This window comes from Pongo abelii, chromosome 9 (assembly GCF_028885655.2).
Source record: "Pongo abelii isolate AG06213 chromosome 9, NHGRI_mPonAbe1-v2.0_pri, whole genome shotgun sequence".
Taxonomy (NCBI): domain Eukaryota; kingdom Metazoa; phylum Chordata; class Mammalia; order Primates; family Hominidae; genus Pongo; species Pongo abelii.
In genome coordinates this window covers 12,353,902-12,381,344 of record NC_071994.2, presented here as the reverse complement: position 1 = coordinate 12,381,344, position 27,443 = coordinate 12,353,902, and the positions used below count along the sequence as shown (strand labels likewise).

Genomic DNA, 27,443 nt, shown 5'->3' with positions numbered 1-27,443 from the left:
TTGTTTAAAAGCTCAAAATTTTTTTTCTCTAGTTGACATTTCATGGCATAGGCACAGTTGATTAAATCGTTGGCCATTGGTTATCAACTCACCCTTCAGTCTCTCTCCCCCTCCCCGGAGATAGAGGGGTGAGACGGAAAGTTCAGGCCCTCTAATTACACAATTGGTTCCCTGGCAACCAGCTCCCCATTTTGAGGCTATCCAGCCGCTAACCATCAGTCATCTCATTGGCATACAAAAAGATAACTTACCACTTTGGAGCTTCCAAGTATTTTAGGAGCTGTGTGTCAGGAAACAGGAAGACCAAACTTTGTGTCCAGGCCTTCCACATCTGTGAATTTACCCAATCTCAGGTTGAAAATATTTGGGGAAAAAAAAAAATCCATGTAAGACTGCCTTTGCAAGCCAGGTGTGTTGGCTCATGCCCGTAATCTCAGCACTTTGGGAGGCTAAGACGGGTGGATCACATGAGGTCAGGAGTTCAAGACCAGCCTGACCAATATGATGAAACTAAAAATACAAAAATTAGCCGGGCATGGTGGCTCCTGTAGTCGCAGCTACTTGGGAGGCTGAGACAGGAGAATTGCTTGAACCCAGGAGGCAGAGGTTGTAGTGAGCCAAGATCACCCCATTGCACTCCAGCCTGGGCGACAGAATGAGGCTCCATCTAAAAAATAAAAAAATTGCCTTTGCAAAACTTTAAGTTCCAAAAAAGCAAAACTTGCCTCACACAAAGTACTACATTGAATCCGCACTAATAAACTGATATGGTAGACACTGTATCAGGTATCATAAGTGATGTAGACGTTGTATCAGGTATCATAAGTGATCTAGAGATGATTTAAAGTATACAGGAGGATGTGCATAGATTATATGCAAATACTATGCCATTTCATGTAGAGGACTTGAGCATCCATGGATTTTGATATTGTAACTGCCCAAGGGGTTTTTCGTGCCTGCTACACAAATAGAGATCGTGGCATTGTAGTAAGGAAAAAATTTAATAGACCACATGGCCAGCCACACCATGTGGGAAATGGAGTTAGTACTCATCATCTCTTCCAAAGCTCCTGGGTTAGGGGTTTTTCAAAAGCAGTTTAGGGAAAGGGGTGCGAATGGCAAGGCTTGCTGCTGATTGGGACAGAGATGAAATGAAAGGGGGTCATGGCCGGGCGTGGTGGCTCACGCCTGTAATCCCAGCACTTTGGGAGTCCAAGGCAGGTGGATCACCTGAGGTCAGGAGATCCAGACCAGCCTGGCCAACATGCGAAATCCTGTCTCTACTAAAAATACAAAAATTAGCCGGGCCTGGTGGCTCACGCCTGTAATCCCAGCAACTCAGGAGGCTGAGGCAGGAGAATCCCTTGAACCTGGGAAATGGAGGTTGCAGTGAGCCGAGATCGCACCACTGCACTCCAGCCTGGGCGACAGAGCGAGACTCCTCCTCAAAGAAAAAAAAAAAAGAAATGAAAAAGAGTTAAAACTGTCCTCCTGTGCACTGAATTGTTTCTGGGCGAGGCCACAGGGGAGAGGGTTGGCAGGTCCACGTGGAGCCATTCATATCAGACATGTATAAAAATCTGAAAAGATATCACAAAAGGCCAATCTGCAGTAGTGGTGGTACCCGAAGGAATGGTTGGCAGTCTGTGTCTACACCTCATTAGAATCAGGTTCCTCTCCTCCCCCAGCTTGATTGACTTTTTTGTTTTTTTGTGTTTTTTTGTGTTTTGTTTTTTGAGATGGAGTCTCACTCTGTCGCCCAGGCTGGTGTGCAGTGGCACGATCTCGGCTCACTGCAACCTCCACCTCCTAGGTTCAAGCGATTCTCCTGCCTCAGCCTCCTGAGTAGCTGGGATTACAGGCATGCACCACCACGCCCAACTAATTTTTGTATTTTTAGTAGAGGTGGGGTTTCACCATGTTGGCCAGACTGGTCTCGAACTCCTGACCTCGTGATCCTCTCACCTCAGCCTCCCAGAGTGCTGGGATTACAGGCATGAGCCACCGTGCCCAGCCTAGATGAACTTTCATTCACTTTACAAAAGCAGTTGCGTTTGGGGCAAGGCCTGTTATCCTTTTCACTATAGCCTAAATGTCTCTCAAAGTTAGCTCCACCCAATAGCCCAGGAATAATTAAGGGAAAGGCAGGATGGGGTGGTATGTTAGTTCAGATCTCTTTTACTGCCATAATTTTCTCACTGAAATAATTTTTGCAAAGGCAGTTTCCATATTTCCAGGGGTCCTACATCCAATTCCCCACGGATACTGAGGGACAGCTGTATGTGTTTCTCCATGTAAATCACAGTATGACATCCTCCCTAACAACTAGCAATCACTATCTGTTTCTTATCAGTATTATTTTGAGAATGTTCTGTAAATGGAGTTGTTACCAGACCCCAAGAGAAGGTTCTTCGATCTCACGCAAGAAGGAATTCAGGACTAGTCCATAGAGTAAAATGAAAGCAAGTTTATTAGGAAAGTAAAGGAATAAAGCATGGCTACTCCATAGAGCAGCCCCGAGGGCTGCTGGTTGCCCATTTTTATGGTTATTTCTTGATGATATGCTAAACAAGGGTGGATTATTCATGCCTCCCCTTTTTAGACCATATAGGGTAACTTCCTGACGTTGTCATGGCATTTGTAAGCTGTCATGGTGCTGCTGGTAGTGGAGCAGTGAGGACAACCAGAGGTCGCTCTCGTGGCCATCTTGGTTTTGGTGGAGTTTGGCCGGCTTCTTTACTGTAATCTGTTTTATCAGCAAGGTCTTTATGACCTGTATCTTGTGCTGACCTTGTGTCTCATCCTGTGACTTAGAATGCCTTAACCATCTGGGAATGCCTGCCACCCAGTAGGTTTCAGCTTTATTTTACCCAGCTCCTGTTCAAGATGGAGTTACTCTGGTTCAAACGTCTCTGACAGAATCATACAGTATGTGACCTTTTGGAAATGGCTTTTCTCATTCAGCATTTTTGCCCTTGAGATCCATCTAAGTTGTTGCCCATATCATTTATTTCTTTATTGCTGAGTAGTATTCTCTAGTATAGTTGTACCACAGTTTATTTAAACATTCACCTGGTAAAGGATATTTTGGTTGTTTCTAGTTTGGGACTATTACAAATAAAGCTGCTATGAACATTCATGAACAGGTTTTTATATAAACATAAATGTCCATACCTCTGGGATAAATGCCCAGGAATGTGATTTCTGGGGCAAATGGTAGACCCCACATAGTTTGGTCAAATTTTTTATCCAGGCCGGGCACAGTGGCTCACGCCTGTAATGCCAGCACTTTGGGAGGCCAAGGCAGATGGATCACTTGAGGCCAGGAGTTCAAAACCAGCCTGGCCAACATGGTGAAACCCCATCTCTACTAAAAATACAAAAATTAGCCAGGCGTGGTGGCACATGCCTGTAGTCCTAGCTACTCAGGATGCTGAGGCAGGAGAATTGCTTGAACCCGTGAGGCGTAGGTTGCAGTGAGCCGAGATCACACCACTGCACTCCAGCCTGGGCAACAGAGCAAGACTCTGTCTCAAAAAATAAAAATAAAATTATCCACTTTGCCTATATCTGTCTTCTAATTAGTATATTTAGAAGATTTACATATTATATAATTACTGATATGTTGCGATTTAAACCTGCTATTGTATGTCTAGTGTTCTGTTTGTTGTTTTTGCTTTCTTTTTCTTGCCTTCCTATGGGTTGAGCATTTTTTAGAATTTCATTTTGTTTTAGCTGTAGTATTTTTGAGTGTATCTCTTTATATAGATTTTTTAGGTGTTTGCTCTGGATATTATGCTGTACATGGATAAACACATGTAACTTATCACAGTTTAAAAATGTTAACATTTTACCAGTTTAAGCCGACCCTAGAGACCTTACCTTTCTTTATAGTCCCTTTACCCTCCCCTGCTGATTATATAATTGTCTTAAATATTTCCGCTATGTACATTGAGAACCACTTCAGACAATGTTACCATTTTGCTTTAACTGGCAAACATAATTTGGAAAATTCAAGAGGAGAAGGAAAGTCTATTATATTTACCCATTTTTTTTCTCCTTCCTTTATTCTTTCTTCCTTCCCAATGTTCCAAGATTCCTTTTTGGCTGAGCCTGGTGGCTCACGCATGTAATCCCAGCACTTTGGGAGGCCGAGACAGGTGGATCACCTGAAGTCAGAAGTTCGAGACCAGCCTAGCCAACATGGTGAAACGCCATCCCTACTAAAAATACAAAAATTAGCTGGGTGTGGTGGCGTGCGCCTGTAATCCCAGCTGCTCAGGAAGCTGAGGCAGAAGAATCACTTGAACCTGGGAGGCGGAGGTTGCAGTGAGTCGAGATCGTGTCACTGCACTCCAGCCTAGGCGACAAGGGCGAAACTCATCTCCAAAAAAAAAGAAAATCCTTTTTTTTTGGTGGGGGTGGGGACAAGGTATTAATTTTACTCTGACACCCAGACTGGAGTGCAGTGGCACAATCAGAGCTTACTGCAGCCTTGACCTCCTAGGCTTAAGTGATCCTCCCACCTCAGCCTCCCAAATAAAGCTGAAATTGCAGGTGAGCACCACCACACCCAGCTAATTTTTTATCGTTTTGTAGAGACAGGGTCTCCCTGTGTTGGCCATGGTGGTCTCAAACTCCTGGGCTCAAGCAGTTCTCTTACCTTGGCCTCCAAAGTGCTGAGATTACAGGCATGAGCCACCTCACCCAGCCAAGAACTTCTTTTAGCCATTCTTTTAGGTTAGGCCTGCTGGCAACAAATTCTTTCCATTTGCCCTTATCTGTGTTATGGACTGAATGTTTATGTCCCCCTCCAAATTTAAGTGTTGAAGCCCTAACCTGGCTGTGTTTGGAGATGGGGCCTCCAAGGAAGTAATTAAAATTAAGTGAGGTCATAAGGATGGAGTCCTGAACCAATAGGATTAGTGTCCTTATAGGAGACACCAGAGAGCTTGCCCACTCTCATGGGCACAAGAAGAGGTCATGGAGCAGTGAGCACACAGGGAGATAGTAACCACCTACAAGCCAAGAGAGGAAGCCTCAAGGTTGGGCGCAGTGGATCACTTGAGGTCAGGAGTTCGAGGCCAGCCCGACCAACATGGTGAAACCCTGTCTCTACTAAAAATACAAAAATTAGCTGGGTGTCATGGCACACCTGTAATCCCAGCTATTCAGGAAGCTGAGGCACAAGAATCACTTCAACCCAGGAGGCAGATGTTGCAGCGAGCCGAGATCACACCACTGCACTCCAGCCTGGGCGACGGAGTGAAACTGTCTAAAAAAAAGTAAAAGCAGCAGCCTCAGAATGAAACCTACCCCTTTTTGGCACCTTCCTAATACAATCTGAGAGTATCTTGGTTTCTTCTTCTTTCCTGAAGGATATTTGCTGAATATAGAATTCTGAATTGATAGGTCTTTTCTTCAGCACTTGAAAAATGCTGTGCTTCTTCCTTCTGGCCTCCGTGGTTTCTGGTGACAAATTCTTTGTCATTAAAATTGGTTTCTCCCCTATAGGTAAGGTGTCATTTCTCTCTTGCTACTTTCAATGTTTTTTTGTCTTTAGTTTGTGGTGGTTTGGTTATGATGTGTCTTAGTGTGAATGTCTTTGTGTTTAGCCCTATTTAGGGCTTGCTCACCTTCTTAAATTGGTAGATTTATGCTTTTTGCCAAATTCAAGGAATTTTCAGCCATTATTTTTTTTGAATACTTCTCATTCCCACCCATTTTCTCCTCCCATCTAGGAGTCTAATGACTTGAATGTTAGCTCTTTTGTTATGGTCCCACTGGTCGGCTGGGCGCTGTTCATTTTGGTTTTTTCCAGGCCCTGTTCTGTTGTTCAGACTGAGTGATTTCTTAGTCCAGTAATTCTTCTGTCTTGTCTGTTCTGCTGTTAAGCCCATCCATTGAGATTTCTTATTTTGATTATTATATTTTTTCAGCTCTAACTTCCATTTGGTTTTTCTTTAAATCTTATATTTCTTTGCTGAAACTTTATAATTTTTTTAGTTATTTCAAGTTCATCGAAGCATTTTTATGATGCTGCTTTTTTATTTTATTTTTTTTAAAGGGACAGCGTCTCAGTCTGTCACCCAGGCTGGAGTACAGTGGTGTAATCACAGCTTACTGCAGCCTCGAACCCCTGGCTCAAGTAATCCTCTTGCCTCAGCCTCCCAAGTAGCTAGGCCTTTGGGTGTATGCTACTATGCCCAGCTAATTTTTTTTTTTTAAGAGATGGGGTCTTGCTATGTTGGCCAGGTTGGTCTTGAACTAGGCCTCAAGAGATCCTCTTGCCTCAGCCTCCCAAAGTGCTGGGATTACAAAGCACAGGTATAAGCCACCATGCCTGGCCAATGGCTGCTTTAAAATTCCTGTCAGGTAATTCCAACATCTGTGTCATCTTGGTATTGTCATCTGTTAATTCTTTTTCCTTAGGTTGAGATGTTCTTGGTTCTTCGTATGATGAGTGACTTTCTCTTGTATTCTAGACATTTTGCATATTATGTTTTAAGACTTTGGATCTTATTTATTTAAATCTTTTATCAGGTCTTCTCTAACCTGTGCTGATCAGTGCAAGGGGATGCTGCCTTATTATTGCCAGATGGAAAAGATGTGAGCTTCTTTGGCAGAAGAAAGTAGATGTCTAAGCCACACACATGGATTTGATTCCTTGCTCTTTACCCAGAAGACATTTGATATTGGGAAAGTTGCTTTTTTGGTTTCCCCACCTGTTAAATTGGCATGTAATCAGGGCAGCAAACACTACTGTTTGCCTACACATGCTAGACATTATTCTAAGTGTTTAATATGCAATACCTACCTCATTGATGGTTGTAAGGATTAAATGAGTTGATGTTCTTACTCATTTTACACATGAAGAAACAAGCACAAAGAGATTGAGAAGCATAGCTAGATTTGTAGGCATTATCTGGGCAGAGAAATATAGAGAAAGGGTGCTAGTGGTAAAAACAACAGCATGTGCAAAGGCACAGAGACACGCGGGCTCCTGGTATATAGTAGCCCTCCCTTATCTATGGGGGATGTGTTTCAAACCCCCAGTGGGTGCCTGAAACCACCAGTGGTACTCAACCTTATATCGACTGGGTTTTTTTTCATACATACATACATACATATGACAAAGTTTAATATATTAATTAGCCACAGTAAGAGATTAATAACAATAACTGATAATAAAATAGAACAATTATAACAGTATGCCAGCATCACTACTCTTGTGCTCTGAGACCATTATTAAGTAAAATAAGGGTTTCTTGAACACAAGCACTGAGGGGTGCTACTACAGTTGATCTGCTTGGTATTCGAGACAGCTGCTAAGTGACTAAGAGGCAGGTAACCTATACAGTGTGGATATGCTGGACAAAGGGAGGAATCACATCCCTCTGAAGGACAGAGTGGGATGATGCAAGAAGTGTTTATTTCTGGAATTTTCCATTTAATAATTTGGGGCCATGGTTGACTGAGGATAACTGAAACCTCAGAAGCAAGGCTGTGGATAAGGGGACTACTGTCTTCAGGGAAACCTTATTTCAGTAAAATATAGCGAAGGAGAGAAAATGAAGCTGGAAAAGCAGGTCAAAGGCCAGGTTAGGAAGGGCTTTGTACTTTTTATTTTGTAGGTCATGGAGTGCCAAGTCAGATTTCTTTCTTTTTTTTTTTTTTTTTTTTGAAACGGAGTCTCACTCTGTCACCCTTGGCTCATGGCAACCTCTGCCTCCCGAGTTCAAGTGATTCTTCTGACTCAGCCTCCCAAGTAGCTGGGATTACAGGCACGCACCACCACGCCTGGCTAGTTTTTATATTTTTAGTAGAGTCAGGGTTTCACCATGTTGGCCAAGCTGGTCTCAAACTCCTGACCTCAAGTGATCCACACGCCTCAGCCTCCGAAAGTGCTGGGATTACAGGCGTGAGCCACCACACCCAGCCTCCAAGTCAAGATTTCTCTCTCTTTTTTTTTTTTTGAGATGAAGTCTCGCTCTGTCGCCCAGGCTGGAGTGCAGTGGTGCGATCTCGGCTCACTGCAACCTCCGCCTCCCAAGTTCAAGCAATTTTCCTGCCTCAGCCTCCCGAGTAGCTGTGACTACAGGTGCGGGCCACCATGCCCGGCTAATTTTTTGGATTTTTAGTAGAGACGGGGTTTCACATGTTAGCCAGGATGGTCTTGATCTGACCTTATGATCTGCGCGCCTCGGCCTCCCAAAGTGCTGGAATTACAGGCATGAGCCGCTGCGCCCGGCCAAGATTTCTCTCTTGAAAAAAATGTTCCTCTGGCAATGGAATAGAGGATGGATTAAAGGGAGCAAATTAGAGGAAAATCTGGAGCCATTTCTGAATTCTTAATTCTTGCTTTTCAACTTCTTTTTGGTTTTAGGTTGTGGGTCTGTCTTGAACACAAATGGTGAGGTTGAAATGGATGCTAGTATCATGGATGGAAAAGACCTGTCTGCAGGAGCAGTGTCCGCAGTCCGGTGTATAGCAAATCCCATTAAACTTGCTCGGCTTGTCATGGAAAAGGTATATGTGACCAAAGCAGCATTTTCCTAATGAATTGTTATCGTTATACTGCAGTGATAAGGGCTCCAACTGTGCAGAAATACTTGAGATCACTGTTCTCCTAAAAATATATACAAAACAGAAGCAATGTATTTGAGTTTCTCAAATCAGCCACGATTTTTGACTAGGAATCACTTGACCAGTGAATGATTACTTTATCTTCCTGTATTTTCTTCACACCACATACAAACTGACCAGACCAGCTATTTAATAGCATGTGTTAAAGATGGATTGAGTTCTCTAAATTTAACGTATATGTAAATCGCATCTCTAGTAATGTCCCATCAATTGGGGTCTTTTCTTTCTTTCTTTTTTTTTTTTTTTTTCTTTTGAGACAGAGTCTCTCTCTCTGTCGCCCAGGCTGGAGGGCAGTGGTGTCATCTCGGCTCACTGCAACCTCCGCCTCCCAGGTTCAAGCAATTCTCCTGCCTCAGCCTCCTGAGTAGCTGGGATTACAGGCGCCCGCCACCACGCCCAGCTAATTTTTGTATTTTTAGTAGAGACGGGGTTTCACCATGTTGGTCAGGCTGGTCTCGAACCCCTGACCTCGTGATCCACCCGCCTCAGCCTCCCAAAGTGCTGGGATTACAGGTGTGAGCCACTGCGCCCGGCCTAATTGGGGTCTTTTCTTTTTTAATACAAAAACTCAGTCAGGCTTTTTTCAGCATACAGAAAAGCAAACCACTGGAATTTGTATTTTTGATCCTTTGCACCCAGAGAGAAGTAATTATTTCAACACAGTTGGAACAGTTAAAAAGATGTAAAATTTTCAAAAAAACAATCATTTTCTGTTTTCTTTCTGGCTCAGACACCTCATTGCTTTCTGACTGACCAAGGTGCAGCACAGTTTGCAGCAGCTATGGGGGTTCCAGAGATTCCTGGAGAAAAACTGGTAACAGAGAAAAACAAAAAGCGCCTGGAAAAAGAGAAGCACGAAAAAGGTGCTCAGAAAACAGATTGTCAAAAGTAAGTCTTACCTGTGGCTCACATTATTTGGGAGTTATTAAAATATGAAAGTTTGGCAAATACCTGGTTATCTACAATTCTTTTGTTTTGTTTTGTTTTGTTTTGTTTGTTTGAGACGGAGTCTCCCTCTGTTGCCCAGACTGGAATACAGTGGTGCAATCTCAGCTCACTGCAACCTCTGCCTCCCAGGCTCAAGTGATTCTCCTGCCTCAGCCTCCTGAGTAGCTGGGACTACAGGCACACACCACTGCACCCGGCTCATTTTTTTTTTTTTTTGTATTTTTAGTAGAGGTGGGGTTTCGCCATGTTGGCCAGGCTGGTCTCAAACTCCTGACCTCAGGTGATCCACCTGCCTCAGCCTCACAAAGTGCTGGGATTACAGGCATGAGCCAACGAGCCCAGCCTTTGACATGATTTAGTAGAAGAATTTCATGTATTAATGTATCAGTTATCTGGATTCTTCTTGATCAGTTTATCTTAAATAGACTAAACAGGTTATCTGTGATCTAGTGTACCTTATAAACTTAAGTACTCTTTCATAGTTTAGAGAAATCAGCACAACTCTTAGAAATTCAAATTAGTCATTTTCTGAATTACGGTTTTCTGTTACAGATTTTGAAATCCTAAATAAAGGACTGCTTATTTAAAGCAAAATTTGAAAGTAAAATGTGAATATGGCCTGGGAGTTTATAATGGAATTAAATCTATTGACTCTGCTTACTTTTTAGAGTAATAATATTTAACCAGAGGTATACCTTATATCACCTAGGGAGCTTTTTCAAAATATACATGTTTAGGCCACCCCACCAGAAGAATCAGATTTAAATAGATCTGAGGTGGAGAGGCCAGACAGGTATATTATAAAAAGGGTTCCCAGGTAATTCTGATGTGTTCCTCAGATTTAGAGTCTGTTTTAAAAGATTGGCCTTGGTCAGGTGCGGTGGCTCACGCCTGTAATCCCAGCACTTTGGGAGGCCAAGGCGGGCGGATTGCCTGAGCTCAGGAGTTCAAGACCAGCCTAGGCAACATGGTGAAACCCCATCTCTACTAAAGATACAAAAAATTAGCCAGGCATGGTGGCGCATGCCTATAATCCCAGCTACTCGGGAGGCTGAGGCTGGAGAATCACTTGAACCCGGGAGGCGGAGGTTGCAGTGAGCCGAGATCCCACCATTGCACTCCAGCCTGGGCAACAAGGCAAGACTCCGTCTCAGAAAAAAAAAAAAAAAAGATTGACCTTATGTTGGCAGCTGTTGACAGCCTGACTGAGTGTGCTTTTGCGTCTGTGGGCTAGAGTCATAGGAGTGGGGTTGCCTTATGCATGATTTACGTTCATTTTGAAAGATGTCACCACGTTGTTTTCCAGAAATTCATTAACACCTCTCCACCAGCCACTGCTGCTTTACACGTAAGCAAGAGGGTCTCCTGCTGTGGGCCCTGCACTTTAAAGGACCCTCATATCATAAACACACAAAACAATTGACTTATTCCAGAACACATAGGACCCGTTTGTCACTCAACATTGGCGCAGCTTGACCCATAACCCCAATCATTGCTCTTGTGACTGACACCATTCAGCCACCAAGGAACTCTCCACATCCCTTGCTCTATGTCTTGGAAGCAAAAGGCACCTGAGTTCAGAGTTTGTGGGCAGTGCTACTGTTGACATCAGAAATGGACATTGCTTTGGAGTGTGGGGAAGATTCAAACAGCAGAAGGACTTAGGTAAGAGAAAAAGACAAATTAATTAACTGATGAAATAGATTCTTGCATCACAAAGTATTATCTCCCCGTAGTGCCAGGTATCCATTTTCTTGCCTCTCTGCGTGTTGGAATGTGTAGTTCTGAAGATTGTCACAGGGAGGGTTCTGTGGTGTAATGGTTAGCACTCTGGACTCTGAAGATTTTCATGAGTTAGTGTAGTGTCTGTAGAAGTTGCACATGGAGACTGTTACTCTTCAGTTTGTGTATGGGTAGGTCTAGAACAGCACTGTCACTGTCCAATAGAAATACTGTGAGAGCCACAAATGTAATTTAACGTATTCTAGTGGCCATATCCACAGTGGCTCACGCCTGTAATCCCGGCACCTTGGGAGGCCGAGGAGGGTGGATCACATCTGAGGTCAGGAGTTCAAGACCAGCCTGGCTAACATGGTGAACCCTGTCTCTACTAAAAATACAAAAATCAGCCAGGCATGGTGGCGGGCACCTGTCATCCCAGCTACTCGGAAGACTGAGGCAGGAGAATCGCTTGAACCCAGGAGGCAGAGGTTGCAGTGAGCCAAGATAGCGCCATTGCACTCCAGCCTGGGCAACAAGAGCGAAACTTTGTCTCAAAAAAAAAAAAAGTGAAATTAATAATATATTTTATTTAACCAAATATATCCAAAATATTTCAACATGTAATGCATATAAGAAATTATAAGATGTCTTGCTCTTTTTTTATACTAAATCTTCAAAATCTGATGTGTTTTACACCTACAGTACGTCTCACTGAGGACAGCCACATTTAGCTAGCAGCCACTGAGTAGCCACATGTAGCTGCAGCTTCTGTAAGTGCACAGCACAGGCCTAGACAGAACCTGTGTGAGAAAAACTGATAACAGAGAAAAACAAAAAGCTCCTGTAGTTGCTAACTCTCCGTGTTAGCAACTACATGGACGTTGACTATTAGAATTATGAATGGTTTTATTTTGATGAAAATATTTAAAAGATGTAGTTAATTTCAAAAATACAGTGGTAAAATTTTTAGCTTTCATGTAATTTTAGCCTTTATGTATTATATTTACTAATTATAATTCATGTTTTAACTTTAACATTAATAAAAATTTTGTATATTTTACAATTACTTTTGTAACTTTTTGGAAATTATATCTGCAAATTACTTCTTTTTTTTTGTTTTTTGCTTTTTTTTTTCTTTTGGTTTTGTTTGTTTTTGAGACAGAGTCACACTCTGTTGCCCAGGCTGGACTGCAGTGGCACGATCTCGGCTCACTGTAACCTCTGCCTCCCAGGTTCTAGCAATTCTCCTCAGCCTCCTGAGTAGCTGGCATTACAGGTGTGCGCCACCACGCCTGGGTAATTTTTGTATTTTTAGTAGAGAGAGGGTTTCACCATGTTGGCCAGGCTGGTCTCGAACTCCTGACCTCAGGTGATCCGCCCACCTCGGCCTCCCAAAGTGCTAGAATTACAGGTATGAGCCACCATGCCCGGCCAACTTTTTTTTTTTTTTAATTTTTTTAGATTAGCTTTTTATTTTTTGATGAAAATGCATTCTCATTTTTTATACTTTGGATATAATTATATTTTACTTTTAATCCCTTAGATTATTGAAAATGAGTATAAGTCAAGATTTTGGTAGAATAAGAATGCTAAAGTGGAGCTCACAAAAGAAAAATGAAAAAGAAAGTAAAAATCTTCAAAGAAGCAGGCTGCTTGCATTTTCCAACACTGGAAGCAGTAAAAGTAAGCAGTCTTCTTCCAGGGTGACCCACATAAAATTCACAAACAAGACATTACAAAGGTTTTGTTCAATTAAGATCTACTTATTAATCAAAACAATGAAAATTAGTAAGAAAATTATTCTCACCAAATCCACAGTTTGAACAAGTCAGATGAAATCCTTGCAACTTCCTTCTTTACGAAAGGAAGATTTAATTGCTAATCGTGAAGAATCACACACAAAAAAACACATATCCGGTTACAGGAATTGAGGGAAAGAGGCCGAATAAACAATTTATTTTACCGGAAACAGAAAACAATATAAAATACTGATGTAATGTTCTTGAAAGAATAATACAGTGTGTCCAATATTTAGCCAAGCCTAATCATTCTTTTCATGACACCATCAGTACAGTGTATGCAAAAAACAATGGAAATTTTCTAGGTTTAGTAAAAGAGATTTCAAAATTTGGTAAAATGCCAAACATATAATTAAGACAAAAATAATGAAAGTAATGATCATTACCTAGGATGGAGAATTCCAGCAGATTATGTGTTTAATGGAGAATAAAGTGAGACATGAAATCATATATAAAAATTTTTTTGTCAATAAATTTTTTGGTTTTGTGGGGTTTTTTTTGTTTGTTTTTTTGAGACAAGGTCTTACTTTGTCACCCAGGCTCGAGTGCAGTGTTACTACAGTCATAGCTCACTGCAGCCTCAATCTCCCAGGCTCAAGTGATCCTCCCATCTCAGCCTCCCAAGTAGATGGGACTACAGGCATGCACCATGCCTGGCTAATTTTATTTTTAGTAGAGACGGGGTCTTGCCATGTTGCCCAGGCTCATCTTAAGCTCCTGAGCTCAAGGGATCTTCCCTCCTGCTTGGCCTTCCAAAGTGCTTGGTGAGCCCCACCAAACCTGGCCAATTTTTTTTTTTGAGACAGAATCTTGTTTTGTCACCAGGCTGGAGTGCAGTGGTACAATCTCGGCTCACTGCAAGCTCCTCCTCCAGGGTTCCCGCCATTCTCCTGCCTCAGCCTCCCGAGTAGCTGGGACTACAGGCACCCGCCACCACGCCCAGCTAATATTTTGTATTTTTAGTAGAGACGGGGTTTCACCATGTTAGCCAGGATGGTCTCTATCTCCTGACCTCATGATCTGCCCACCTCAGCCTCCCAAAGTGCTGGGATTACAGGCGTGAGCCACCATGCCCAGCCGATTTAAATTTTTTTTAAGTTTATAGAAACAAAATCAAAACTGCATGTGAGATATACAACAAAAATGATGTTCCAACAAAATCCAGGGAAATTGAAACAAGGGAACAAAAATATTTACCTAGCTTGAAGAAAATTCATAGACAGATAATCCCTAAACCAGTTTCTATAGAAACTATTTTTCAATTCATTATAAATCAGAGCATAGTATCATCTGAAGAGAGATTTGAACAAAATTGAATAACATTTTCCTGTTTTTGATTTTCTTCAGAATATACCAGCATCAAAACTTAAAAGAACTTATCTGCATAGACCTAGATACTGTTTAAAAGATTATAAAAATGACTGTAAGTGATTGTGATTTATATGATCAAGTTAAAAATTTTAATACACTCTGCAATCACAATTTATATATAAATCCATATGGTATTTGAATGTGATAATGTAAAAATCAGTATTCATTTCTAAATCTAAGTACTGCTTTGAGAATTTTGTTGGTAATTCCAGTTGCTGCTGCTTCAACAGAAGGAAGCTTCTCTAAATTAAAATTAATTAAAAACTTGCTAAAAACTATGTTGACTCAAGAAAGATGGTCTTTTTTGCCATTTTGTCAATAGAATTCACGTTAAGTATAAGAACATCATCAGGCCGGGCTTGGTGGCTCACACCTGTAATCCCAGCACTTTGGGAGGCCGAGGCGGGTAGATTGCCTGAGCTCAGGAGTTCACGACCAGCCTGGGCAACATGGTGAAACCCTGTCTCTACTAAAAAATACAAAAATTTAGCCAGACGTGGCAGCGTGCACCTGTAGTCCCAGCTTCTCGGGGACTTGCTAGAACCCAGGAGGCAGAGGTTGCAGTGAGCCAAAATCAAATCACTGCACTCCAGGCTGGGTGACAGGGCAAGAGTCCATCTCAAAAAAAAAAAAAAAAAAAAATCATCAGTACTCCCTGGAATGAAGCCAAGAAAAAATATTTTTATGGAATAAATACATAATTTATTAAATGTGTCTGTGTGTGTGCACGCATGTGTGTGCGTGTATGTGTGTGCGTGCACGTGTGTGTGTGTATGTGTGTGTGTTTGCCATTCATCTGCCATCACCAGCCGATTAACAAATGACCCTGGTATACACAATAATAACTAACTTAAGTCATTGGTAGTTTGTCAGCTTTCGGTCATGTGAAAACCATAGCTTTTCAATATTTTTCTAGATAAAATAGTATGGAGGTTCCTAAAGAAATTAAAAATAGAACTACCTTGTAACCCAGCAATCCCACTTCTGGACATATACCGAAAGGAAATGAAATCACCATCTAGTAAAGATATCTGCACTTCCATGTTCACTGCAGCATTATTCAAAATAGCCAGGATATTGAAACAACTACCAGTGTCTGTCCGTCAATGAAGAATGGATAAAGTATAATGTATATATACAGTGGAATATAATTCCTTGGTAAGAAAAGGAGGAGATCCTGCCATTTGCAGCAACATGATACTAAGTGAAATAAGCCAGACACAGAAAGATACTACATGATCTCACTTAAATATGGAATCTAAAACAAAAAGAAACATTGAGGCTGGGAGTGGTGGTAGCTCACGCCTGTAATCTCAGCACTTTGGGAGGCTGAGGCAGGCAGATCACCTGAGGTCAGGAGTTCGAGACCAGCCTGGCCAACATGGTGAAACCCCGTATCTACTAAAAATATAAAAATTAGCTGGGCGTGGTGGCGGATGCTTGTAATCCCAGCTACCTGGAAGGCTGAGGCAGTGGAATCGCTTGAACCTAGGAGGCAGAGGTTGCAGTGAGCCGAGACCACGCTGTTGCACTGCAGCCTGGGTGACAAGCAAAACTCCATCTCAAAAAAAAAGAAAGAAACATTGAATACATAGAAACAAAGAATGGAATGGTAGTTACCAGGAGTGGGAGAAATGGGAAGGTGTAAGCCAGAGGGTACAAAATTACTGTTATGTAGCATGCGTATGTCTGGAGAAGTATAATATTAGGACTGTAGCTAATAATATTGTGTACTGGAAATTTGGTAAGAGTAGATTTTAGAGGCCGGATGCAGTGGCTCATGCGTCTAATCCCAGCACTTTGGGAGGCCAAGGTGGGCGGATCACCTGAGATCAGGAGTTTGAAACCAGCCTGGCCAACATGGTAAAACCCCATCTCTACTAAATATACAAAAATTAGCTGGGCATGGTGGTGGGCACCTGTAATCCCAGCTACTTGTGAGGCTGAGGCAGGGGAATCGCTTGAACCTGGGAGGCAGAGGTTGCAGTGAGCCAAGATCACGCCCCTGCACTCCAGCCTCAGCAACAGTGCAAGACTGTGTCTCAAAAAGAAAAAAAAGACTGGGCGCGGTGGCTCACGCCTGCAATCCCAGCACTTTGGGAGGCCAAGGCGGGTGGATCACGAGGTCAGGAGTTCAAGACCAGCCTGGCCAAGATAGTGAAACTTCATCTCTACTAAAAATACAGAAAAATTAGCTGGGCGTGGTGGCACCCACCTGTAATCTCAGTTATTCAAGAGGCTGAAGCAGAGAATTCCTTAAACCCAGGAGGCAGAGGTTGCTGTGAGCTGAGATGGTGCCACTGCACTTCAGCCTGGGCAAAAGAGCAAGACTCCATCTCAAAAAAAAAAAAAAGTAGATTTTAGGTACTCTTACCACAAAAAATAAAGAAAGGTAACTGTGAGATGATAGGTATGTTATTTTGGTTGACTGTAATCATAATTTCACTATGTATATCAAAACATTCATGGCTGGGTGCAGTGGCTTATGCCTGTAATCCTGGAACTTTGGGAGTCCAAGACAGGCAGATTGCCTGAGCTCAGGAGTTCAAGACCACCCTGGGGCCAACATGGTGAAACCCCGTCTCTACTGAAATACAAAAAAATTAGCCGGGAGTGGTGGTGCATGCCCATAATCCCAGCTACTCGGGAGGCTGAGGCAGGAGAATCACTTGAACCTGGGAGATGGAAGTTGCAGTGAGCCGAGATCACCACTGCGCTCCAGCCTGGGCCACAGAGCAAGACTGTCTCAAAAAAAAAAAAAAAAAAAGGTTAACCTTATATACAGTGAAACATATGTACAAGAAAAATACCAATTTTTCAAGATACGTTTACCACAGTAACAGGATAGAACATACTTATAACTTCCAAATATTAAATATATGGTATGTAGGCCTCCAGTTGTATTTGTATTGTTGCCATGGCCCCTTGCAAATGTTAGAGGTGGGCCTGCCACCAGCAGGGACTGGGAGAACCCTCCTTCCTTATCTAACAGGTAAAGGGTAACACTGTTACTTTAATTTGCTCTTCCCTGACAATGAGTTTGAGCATTTTACATTTGTTTATGGATTTTTCCTTTTTACGAATTTGCCTATTTTTGTCCTACACTCATTTTTTCCTTTGAATTCTTTTTTCCCTTTCTTATCAGTCTCACTGTTTTTTCTTTTACTTTTTTAATATTCTTTATAGATAGATGGGATTTCTCTATGTCGCTCAGGCCGGCCTTGAGCTCCTGGGCTCAAGTGGTCCTCCTACCTCATCCTCTTGAGTAGCAGGAACTACAGGCACAAGCCACTGTGCCTGGCTCTTTCTTATCAGCCTTAAGATTATGTTCTGCTGTCAATAAAATCAAAAAACCCAAATCTGCTGCTTTTATTTTGCTTTTGCTATGGTATTTTCGCCATATAAAAGATTTTAGGGCCAGGCGCAGTGCCTCACACCCGTAATCCCAGCAGCTTGGGAGGCTGAGGCGGGTGGATTACGAGGTCAGGAGATCAAGACCATCCTGGCTAACACGGTGAAAACCCATCTCTACTAAAAATGCAAAAAATTAGCCGGGCATGGTGGTGGGCGCCTGTAGTCCCAGCTACTTGGGAGGCTGAGGCAGGAGAATGGCATGAACCCAGGAGGAGGAGCTTGCAGTGAGCCGAGATCGTGCCACTGCACTCCAGCCTGGGCAACAGAGCGAAACTTTAGGGCCAGGCGCAGTGGTTCACACCTGTAATCCCAGCAGTTTCGGAGGCTGAGGCGGGTGGATTACTTGAGGTCAGGAATTTGAGACCAGTTGACCAACATGGTGAAACCCTGTCTCTACTAAAAATACAAAATTAGGCGTGGTGGCACATGCCTGTAATCCCAGCTACTTGGGAGGCTGAGGCAAGAGAATCACTTGCACCTAGGAGGTGGAGGTTGTGGTGAGCTGAGATCACAGCATTACACTCCAGCCTGGGCAACAAGAGCAAAACTCCATCTCAAAAGTGAAATAAAATAGGCTGGGTGCAGTGGCTCACGCCTGTAATTCCAGCACTTTGGGAGGCCGAGGCGGGTGGATCACAAGGTCAGGAGTTCGAGACCATCCTGGCCAACATAGTAAAACCCCATCTCTACTAAAAATACAAAAATTAGTTGGGCATGGTGACACACGCCTGTAGTGCCGCTACTTGGGAGGCTGAGGCAGGAGAATAGCTTGAACCCGGGAGGCAGAGGTTGCAGTGAGCCGAGATCGTGCCACTGCACTCCAGCCTGGGCAACAGAGCGAGACTCCGTCTCAAAAATAAATAAATAAAAATAAATTTTAAAATATTTTAATTTTTTTTTCTGGCAGGTGGATTACTTGATGTCAAGAGTTTGAGACTGTAACCACTTTAGGGTTACAGTAGCTCCCCCTTATCTGCGGTTTCACTTTCCGTGCTTTCAGTTACCCACACTCAACCACAGTCTGATGTTTTGAGAAAGAGACCACATTCACATAACTTTTACTACAGTATATTGTTATAATTGTATTATTTTATTGTTAATCTCTTACTGTGCCTAATTTATCAATTAAACTTTATCATAGGTATGTACATACAGTATAGGGGAAAACATAGTGTTTATAGAGGTCAGTGCTAGCTGAGGTTTCAGACATCCACTGAAGGTCTTGGAGCGTATCCCCTACAGATAAGGGGGGACTACTGTTTTACACCTACTGCTGCTGTGAACACTTGCTTATGCTCTTTTGGTGAACACCTGTCCACATTTCTGATGGACAGATACACAGGTGTGTAACTGCTGAGTCATGGAATGTGCATATGATCAGTTCCAGTAGATATTGTGAAATGATTGAAGGGGTGGCCTGCCCCTCCACACCTGTGGGTGTTTCTCGTCAGGTGGGACGAGAGACAAAGAAAGAGACACAAAGTATAGAGAAAGAAAAGTGGGCCCAGGGGACCGGTGCTCAGCATACAGAGGACCCACGATCATTATCTCTACCATCTCGGAGAGGGGGATATGGCAGGACAATAGAGTAATAGTGGGGAGAGGGTCAGCAGGAAAACATGTGAACAAAGGTCTGTGTCATAAACAAGGTTAAGAAAAGGTGCTGTGCCTTGATGTGCACATATACAAACATCTTGGTGCATTAAAGAGCAGTATTGGCTGCTAGCCCATCTCACCTCCAGCCCTAAGGCTGTTTTCTTCTGTCTCAGTAAATAGAACATAACAATCGGGTTTTACACCAAGACATTCCATTGCCCAGGGATGAGCAGGAGACAGATGCCTTCCTCTTATCACAACTGCAAAGAGGCCTTCCTCTTTTACTAATCCTCCTCAGCACAGACCCTTTACAGGTGTCAGGCTGGGGGACGGTCACATCTTTCCCTTCCCACGAGGCCATATCTCAGGCTATCACATGGGAAGAAACCCTGGACAATACCTGGCTTTCCTAGGCAGAGGTCCCTGTGGCCTTCAGCAGTGTATCATGTCCCTGGGTACTTGAGATTAGAGAATGGTGATGACTTTTAACAAGAGTACATCCTGCACAGCCCTAAATCCATTAAACCTTGAGTCAACACAGCACATGTCTCTGCAAGCACGGGGTTGGGGCTAGGGTTACAGATTAACAGCATCTCAAGGCAGAAGAATATTTCTTAGTACAGAACAAAATGGAGTCTCTTATGTCTACTTCTTTCTACATAGACACAGTAACAGCCTGATCTCTCTTTTCCCCACATTTCCCCCTTTTCTTTCTGACAAAACTGCCATCATCATCATGGCTCGTTCTTGATGGTTGCTGTCTCTTTGGAGCTGCTGGGTACACCTGCAGACTAACAACAAACAGAACAGGCACACAGGGATTAATATGAAATTTACAATAATAGTACTTCCGATGGTCTTAACCTAAGGGTCAGGGTTAAGATTTGTGAGACCATCAGCAACTCCTGATTGCCTCAGTTCCTGGTACCAAATTTAAATGGGCTTTTGATGCTTTGAACATTTGTTCTTTTAATTTGGAAATGTCTAAAGTGAGATTATCTTCTCTTCCCTGTGGATGGCGTCTAACCGTGTCCCAGTGATGCTCAGACTCATTATAAACTTGGGGTGTAATACAAAAATCTGACGTATTCCAGTCACACTGTAACTGGAAACAATGTTCTAAGCTCATGAGCCTATCTTCCATCCAAATGACAGTTTGTCTAAGATCATTAACTTGATTTGCCAATTTTTTATCAATACCAGATTGTGAATTCCACAATCTTGTAGAATTCTTTTGCCAATGGTTAACAAAGTTTACTGTCTGAACAGAAGAGTGCAATGCAACTCCTGCCACAGTGGCCGTAGCTGTGACTGCAATTAATCACATAATCACTGCAATTAAAGTAAAATTGAATCTTTTGGATTGATTTAAAATGCCTTTTAGTACTTCAGTCAAAATATGGATGGATGGTGAGGTCTCCCACAGACGGTCTATGGACACAGGGATCCACATGCCTTCTCTTGCTCTCACTAGCAGAATATGTTGCTGCCAATTAAAAGTCGAATCAATGCAAGTAAACAATCTGCAATTTTCACAGGTTATAGTTTGGGAGTCTGGTTTAATAACTATATTTCCTACAACTAGCATATAAGAGGGCTTTACACAACTTTGCAAAGGAACTGTTAGACTGGAATTTAGATCGATAGTATAAAATGGCTTACGATCTCTTGTTTCTATAGTTTGATTTCCAGACCAAAGTCTAATGCAGTATGAGGCCACAGTAAGCCTCCATAATTCTGGATGTTCAGGACCAGAAACAGGACTTAATATTTCTAGTCTCGGAGTAGAGATTCCTTTTTCTCCCCATTCCCAAGGGTAGAAATACTGTAATTTTTTGTGCTTCTGTTCGTCTAAACTTTCTGTTAAGTCACTATTAACAGCTGGACTCACTTGTGCACTGGGACACAATTGAGTTTGTCCTGTGCAATTGTGGTACCACTGACCTCAAGATGCCCAATCTATAATAGTTCTGAATTCATCGTTTTGTAATATCACCGCGCTGTTGGCCACACACTCTTCCCAAACTAAAACTTCTGTGTCTTTTGATCCTTTGGGAATTTCCTTGGGGCAAGGTTTTCCTTTAGACCTAAATTTTAATGATCTTTGATAAGGAAAGTCCTGTAAATAATTTACCTGTGGCCTGAGTGACATTCTGCTTACCATGTGATAAGTAAGTCTACTGGTGGTACTGACAGTAGGTACTTCTACCAACCAATTTTGGATTGCGGCATTAAACATCCTGGTGCATTTTTAAGTGTATCTGATGAGTGCCCTGGAGCCCTCCTCTGGGCCAGAAAAAAAAAAAAAAAAAAGCCCTCCGATCCGTCTTTCAGTTGCTTCTCTTCCTTTTTTCTCTCCGGTTTCTCATCACTCCAACCAGCCGCGACCATGCCCAGGAAGAAGGCGGCGGTGGCGGCCTGGGAGGAGCCAAGCTTGAGCAACGGCACTGCCCGCGCCGGGCCCAGGAAACGTGGCGGCCCCGTGGGCCGGAAGCACGAGGCCCCAGCGCTGCAGTAGCAGCGTTGGTGGCAGCAGCAGCGGCGACGAGGACGGCCTGGAGCTCGACGGGGCCCCCAGCAGGGGCAAGTGCGTGGTGCAGCCTGTGGCGGCAGGCAAGGTGGGCGGTGCAGCTGTGGTCCTCACCGAACCCGAGCCCGCCAAGAAGCGCGTCAAACTTGAGACATGTGCTGTGTTTACTCAAGATTTAATGGATTTAGGGCTGTGCAGGGTGTGCTTTGTTAAAAAAGCGCTTGAAGGCAGTATGCTTGTTAAAAGTCATCACCATTCTCTAATCTCAAGTACCCAGGGACACAATACATCGCGGAAGGCCACAGGGACTTCCTCACAAAGTGCAAAGGGGAGCTTTTGATTTTGGGGGCAACCAACTAGGACTTGATTGGTCGAAAATAAGTGCCTAAACAAGGCCCGGTGCGGTGGCTCACGCCTGTAATCCCAGCACTTTGGGAGGCCGAGGCGGGCGGATCACAAGGTCAGGAGATCCAGACCATCCTGGCCAACATGGTGAAACCCCGTCTCTACTAAAAATACAAAAAAAATTAGCTGGGCATGGTGGCGGGCGCCTGCAGTCCCAGCTAATCAGGAGGCTGAGGCAGGAGAATGGCGTGAACCCGGGAGGCAGAGCTTGCAGTGAGCCGAGATCACGCCACTGCACTCCAGCCTGGGCAACAGAGCAAGACTCCGTCTCAAAAAAAAAAAAAAAAAAGTGCCTAAACAGGAAGATGCTTACAGTAATATCGGTCAGAATTTGTGGGGGCCCCATAGGTATGGGTGCCTGGCAGGGGTCCAGGTGCAGACAGTGGTCTCCGGCTCCTGTGCTGCACACAGCCTCCTCATCACCACAGAAGGGAAGCTGTGGAGCTGGGGTCGAAATGAGAAGGCGCAGCTGGGACATGGTGACATCAAGAGTAGAAGCCCCCAGACTCATCGAGGGTCTCAGCCACGAAGTGATTGTGTCTGCAGCATGTGGGCAGAACCACACCTTGGCCTTGACGGAAACAGGCTCCGTGTTTGCATTTGGGGAAAACAAGATGGGGCAGCTGGGCCTTGGCAACCAGACGGACGCTGTCCCTAGCCCTGTGCAGATTAATGTACAACAGCCAGCCAATTACCAAAATGGCCTGTGGGGCTGAATTCAGTATGATAATGGACTGCAAAGGAAACCTCTATTCCTTTGGGGGCCCTGAATATGGTCAGCTGGGACACAACTCAATGGGAAGTTAATTGCCTGGGCACAGCGGATAGAGTGTGACTGCGAACTAGTTCCCCAGCAAGTGGCCATCTTCATTAAGAAGACGAAAGACGGACAGATTCTGCCTCTACCAAACTTGGTTATGTGAGACGTGTCCTGTGGTGCTAACCACACGCTAGTTCTGGACTCCCAGAAGTGAGTCTTCTCCTGGGGCTTCGGTGGCTATGGCTGGCTGGGCTACACAGAGCAGAAGGATGAGATGGTCCCCCGCCTGGTGAAGCTGTTTGGCTTCCCTGGGCATGGGGTTCCCAGATCTATGCTGGTTGCACCTGCTCCTTTGCCATCAGTGAAGTGGGTGGTCTGTTTTTCTGGGGGGCTACCAACACCTCCCGTGAATCTTCCATGTACCCAAAAGCAGTGCAGGACCTCTGCGGCTGGAGAATCCGGAGCCTGGCTTGTGGGAAGAGCAGCATCATTGTGGCTGCCAAGGAGAGCACCGTCAGGTGGGGCCCGTCACCGACCTTTGGGGAACTGGGCTACAGGGACCACAAGCCCAAGTCTTCCACTGCAGCCCAGGAGGTGAAGATGCTGCATGGCATTTTCTCAGAGCAGGTTGCCGTGGGCTACTCACACTCCTTGGTGATAACAAGAGATGAAAGTGAGACTGAGAAAGAAAAGATCAAGAAACTGCCAGAATACAACCCCCGAACCCTCTGATGCTGCTGGAGACTCCTCTGACTCCACAGCTCTCACGGCAGCTGTCATTTCCATGTGCACTGGGATGGGAAGTCAGACGAGGAATTTAAAAAAGCAAAACTTGATCGAAGGTGCATTTTTGTTAGACTCCCTGAGGTTCCGTTTTACAAATGATCCAACATTAACTACCTTTTTTTCTGTATGCTTTCCAAAGTCCCTTTTTTCCCCTTAATGTCGAATGAGCAATGTCCCCTTGCTCATGGTTGACTTACCATTCCTACAAAGAGGCAGAAACTTTGAGCAATCTAGGTGTTTTTTTTCTTTCTTCTTCTCCTGAGTACACTCCCCAAAACACTCCTTTCCAGTTATAATTAGCATCGTGATCTAAGTGGATACTACATGGAAGAGGAATCGCCATTTACTCAGAAAAAATGTCCCTTACAGGAACCAGGAGCAGCTTGGCGAAGTCACCGGCCCACCTCCATCCGAAATCATGCTCGCGTGCTTCGGAAGCATCCGGGTCACTCCTTTCCAGCTTTTTCTTGCAGATTAGCCTAGGCCAGTGTCAGTTCTGTTTCTCCTCTTGGCTGCCTGTACGCCCACAGCCTTCTGGCTGCAACATTATAGAATCAGCCGTGTCTCCCCTAGTGGGGGATTGGGGTTCTGTGTTTAGCCATTTATATCTACTTTAGCTGTTAAAGAAGTCCAAATGAAAATCAGGTGATTGTGGAACCATGGGGACTTGGGGGTGGGGCAGAGGTGGGAACATTTGTATCAGTTGAGTCAGCTTCATGGCTCCCTGCAGAGCCAGGGCTGAGCCTTGTCACGTGCACTCGCCAATTAGAGATTGATCAGCCAGCAGTCAAATGCATTCTCCAGTCCTTGCAAGAAGGATCAGCCCTTTCTGTACCAGCCTCAATGGCCTTGTGCTTTGGCCTCCTTTTCTCCCCCGCCTGGATCCTGCCTCGTGCGGGCCATCCTGTTGCTGAGACTCGGGGTACCGTTCTGCTGACCCAGCTCCCTTTAGTCACGTTTGCTTGGCTCTGGTACCAAATAGTTGGGATTACCGAAGAGTCCCCTTCCTCACGTGTCAGCACGGATGCCCTGACTGCCACACGTGTCCCCGTCAAGTGCCCGAGCTCGCCGCCATGTGTGCTGCGCTGAGTGAGTTATGAGGTGCCTTTCCCGGAACCCTCCTCTCACCTGGACCCAAGAGAGGCAACAGCTGTGGCTGGGGCTCTTGGTTTCCAGAGGGTCTGGACTGGTTTGGGTGCTTTAAAATAGATATTTAGTTCAGTGGTGCTTATGGGGAAGATGGGACTAGAACTTAAGTGTCAGATTTGGGTGGATGGGAAAGTTACATATTGGTCTCTTGAAATTTTTTTTTTCTTTAGCTATTGTTACCGTTTGTCACTATCTCCATGTTAAAATGCCAAAAATGATCTAGTTGTTGCTTTTTTCCCTATTTTCCACCCCAGTTGCTCCTTACTGTGATTCCTGCCCTTGGAGGGCATGTAGCAGTGTCTGTCCTGCCAGTCCCAAGGCCCTGTGGGAGGAGACTGGCCTGCATCTCTCTAAGACTTAGTCTGACACCACACGCATCTCTTGATCTGTGTTCAGTCAGTAGTCCAGGGGAGAAGCTTCTGCCACTTCAGAGCTTTGCTAAACTAACCTAATTTGTCCAAATCACCCCAAAACCACCATGTGTGACAAGCTTCCATGCGACAGCCTGATCCATTTCCCTGGACAGCTCTCTTTCCTGGAATGCAGCCCAGGCACCTGTGCTCCTGGCACCCTTGAGGTCCCTCCTTTGAGTCGTGGTCACCGAGAAGGTTGAGGATGCAGCACCCGAGGTCCCAGCCTTTGCAGGAGCCGCCCTGGGCAGAGCTGGACTTAGATCTTCGGTGGCCTCACGTAAACCCAGCAGCCAGCCTCTTCTAGAACCCTAGCCCAGGGACTGGAGCAGGAAAGGGACATTCAAAGTGAAGATTGCCTTGTCCCGCACCTCCTTCTGGCTTAGATTGAAAAATGGGCTTCCTAATGGGTTAAATCCTTTAAACAAGGAGTTGTGGGGGAAGGGTGTCGTGCACTTCTAGAGAAAGGTACACAGTTGCCCAGCTGGGAACATGCTTGGCACGACCCTGCAGGCATCTGACTGGTCTTCCAGCTCAGGAAAAAGAATTTGAAAGAGGCTTAGCATGAAGGGGAATTAAAGAGGAGGTTGTGATTTTGTCAAAGGTTTCTGGTTTAGTGCTGTAATTGTCTTTATATATATATATATATTTCTTGGAGTAAACATTTTAAATAAACAATATCGTCTACTGAAAAAAATTAAAAAGTAAAAAATAAACATCCTGGTGCTCTCCCTAGGCAAATAGGAGGATAACGATAACCAGTGGAAATATTTATCATCATTCCTTCTTCCTCAGGTTTGTCAGGGCAGCAGTCATCTGTGGGGCCAGTTACCCATACACTATTATTAACATATATTTCAGTAGGATTATCCATCCATGTGACTGCCCAAATTAAAGGCGGGAAAGGCACATAGGCCCAGTAGGTATAATTAGCTGCAGCTGCTCCTGCAGGCGTGGGGAGACTGACCACCATTGATACAATCATCAAAGCTGCAAGTGGCCAGGCACGGTGGCTCATGCCTGTAATCCCAGCACTTTGGGAGGCCGAGGCAGGTGGATCACGAGGTCACGAGATCGAGACCAGCCTGACCAACATGGTGAAACCCCGTCTCTACTAAAAATAGAAAAATTAGCTGGGCGTGGTGGCGCGTGCCTGTAATCCCAGCTACTCGGGAGGCTGAGACAGAATTGCTTGAACCTGGGAAGCGGAGGGTGCAGAGAGCTGAGATCGCGCCACTGCACTCCAGCCTGGTGACGCAGCAAGACTCCGTCTCAAAAAAAAAAAAAAGCTGCAAGCAGCCTACTCTCAGGAGTTTGTGTCAACTTTGTGTTCTCAAGGCTTTTTTTTTTTTTTTTAGCTAACTGTGTCAGCTTCTTTAATTGTGCCCAAGTCAGTGGCTCTGCTTTCTTGGTGGATGGCAACTTCATCTGTTCTTCTGACATCACCATTCCGTTCATCATGTGAGTCGATGGTGCTCGATTGCGGTGTTTCTGTCTCCACGGAGGCGCTTTTCTTTGCATCTCCGATGGGTTCATTGCAGAACTTTAAATGTCTAGTGGGTATCCAAACAGGAAGCTGATTTTCTCCTGGTGAAACACAAGCAAAACCTCTCCCCCACATTACCACCTTCCCTATTTCCCATGTCTTATTTTTGTTGTCTTTCCACCAAATCAGTTTTCCTTCATGTGGGCTGTTCTTTTTACCAGTAAGATGTTCTGCAGAAGTAGTAGTCTGATTTCTATAAATGTTTAAAAAATTTAAAGTATAGAGTGCTAGATTAGGTTGCATCTGAGGAGTGGTACACTCCTTACTGTCTCCCCCTTCTCTTTGTTTAACTAATTGAGTTTTGAGTGTTCTATTAGTTCTTTCAACTATGGCCTGTTCTTGGGAATTATAGGGAATTCCT

The 27,443-nt window shown here is 44.2% G+C and overlaps 1 protein-coding gene and 1 pseudogene across 2 annotated transcripts in view; both read left to right on the top strand.

Moving 5' to 3' along the window:
* ASRGL1 (asparaginase and isoaspartyl peptidase 1) overlaps window positions 1–27,443 on the top strand; it is a 53,306-nt gene that overhangs the window by 9,838 nt on the left and 16,025 nt on the right. For both annotated transcript variants that reach the window (XM_009246251.3, XM_063728403.1), the window contains exons 3-4: window positions 8,387–8,529; window positions 9,377–9,534. In XM_009246251.3, coding sequence (XP_009244526.2) covers window positions 8,387–8,529; window positions 9,377–9,534 — 301 coding nt within the window. The remainder of the gene's footprint in view (window positions 1–8,386; window positions 8,530–9,376; window positions 9,535–27,443) is intronic.
* LOC103891801 (protein RCC2-like) lies at window positions 18,810–26,879 on the top strand (annotated as a pseudogene).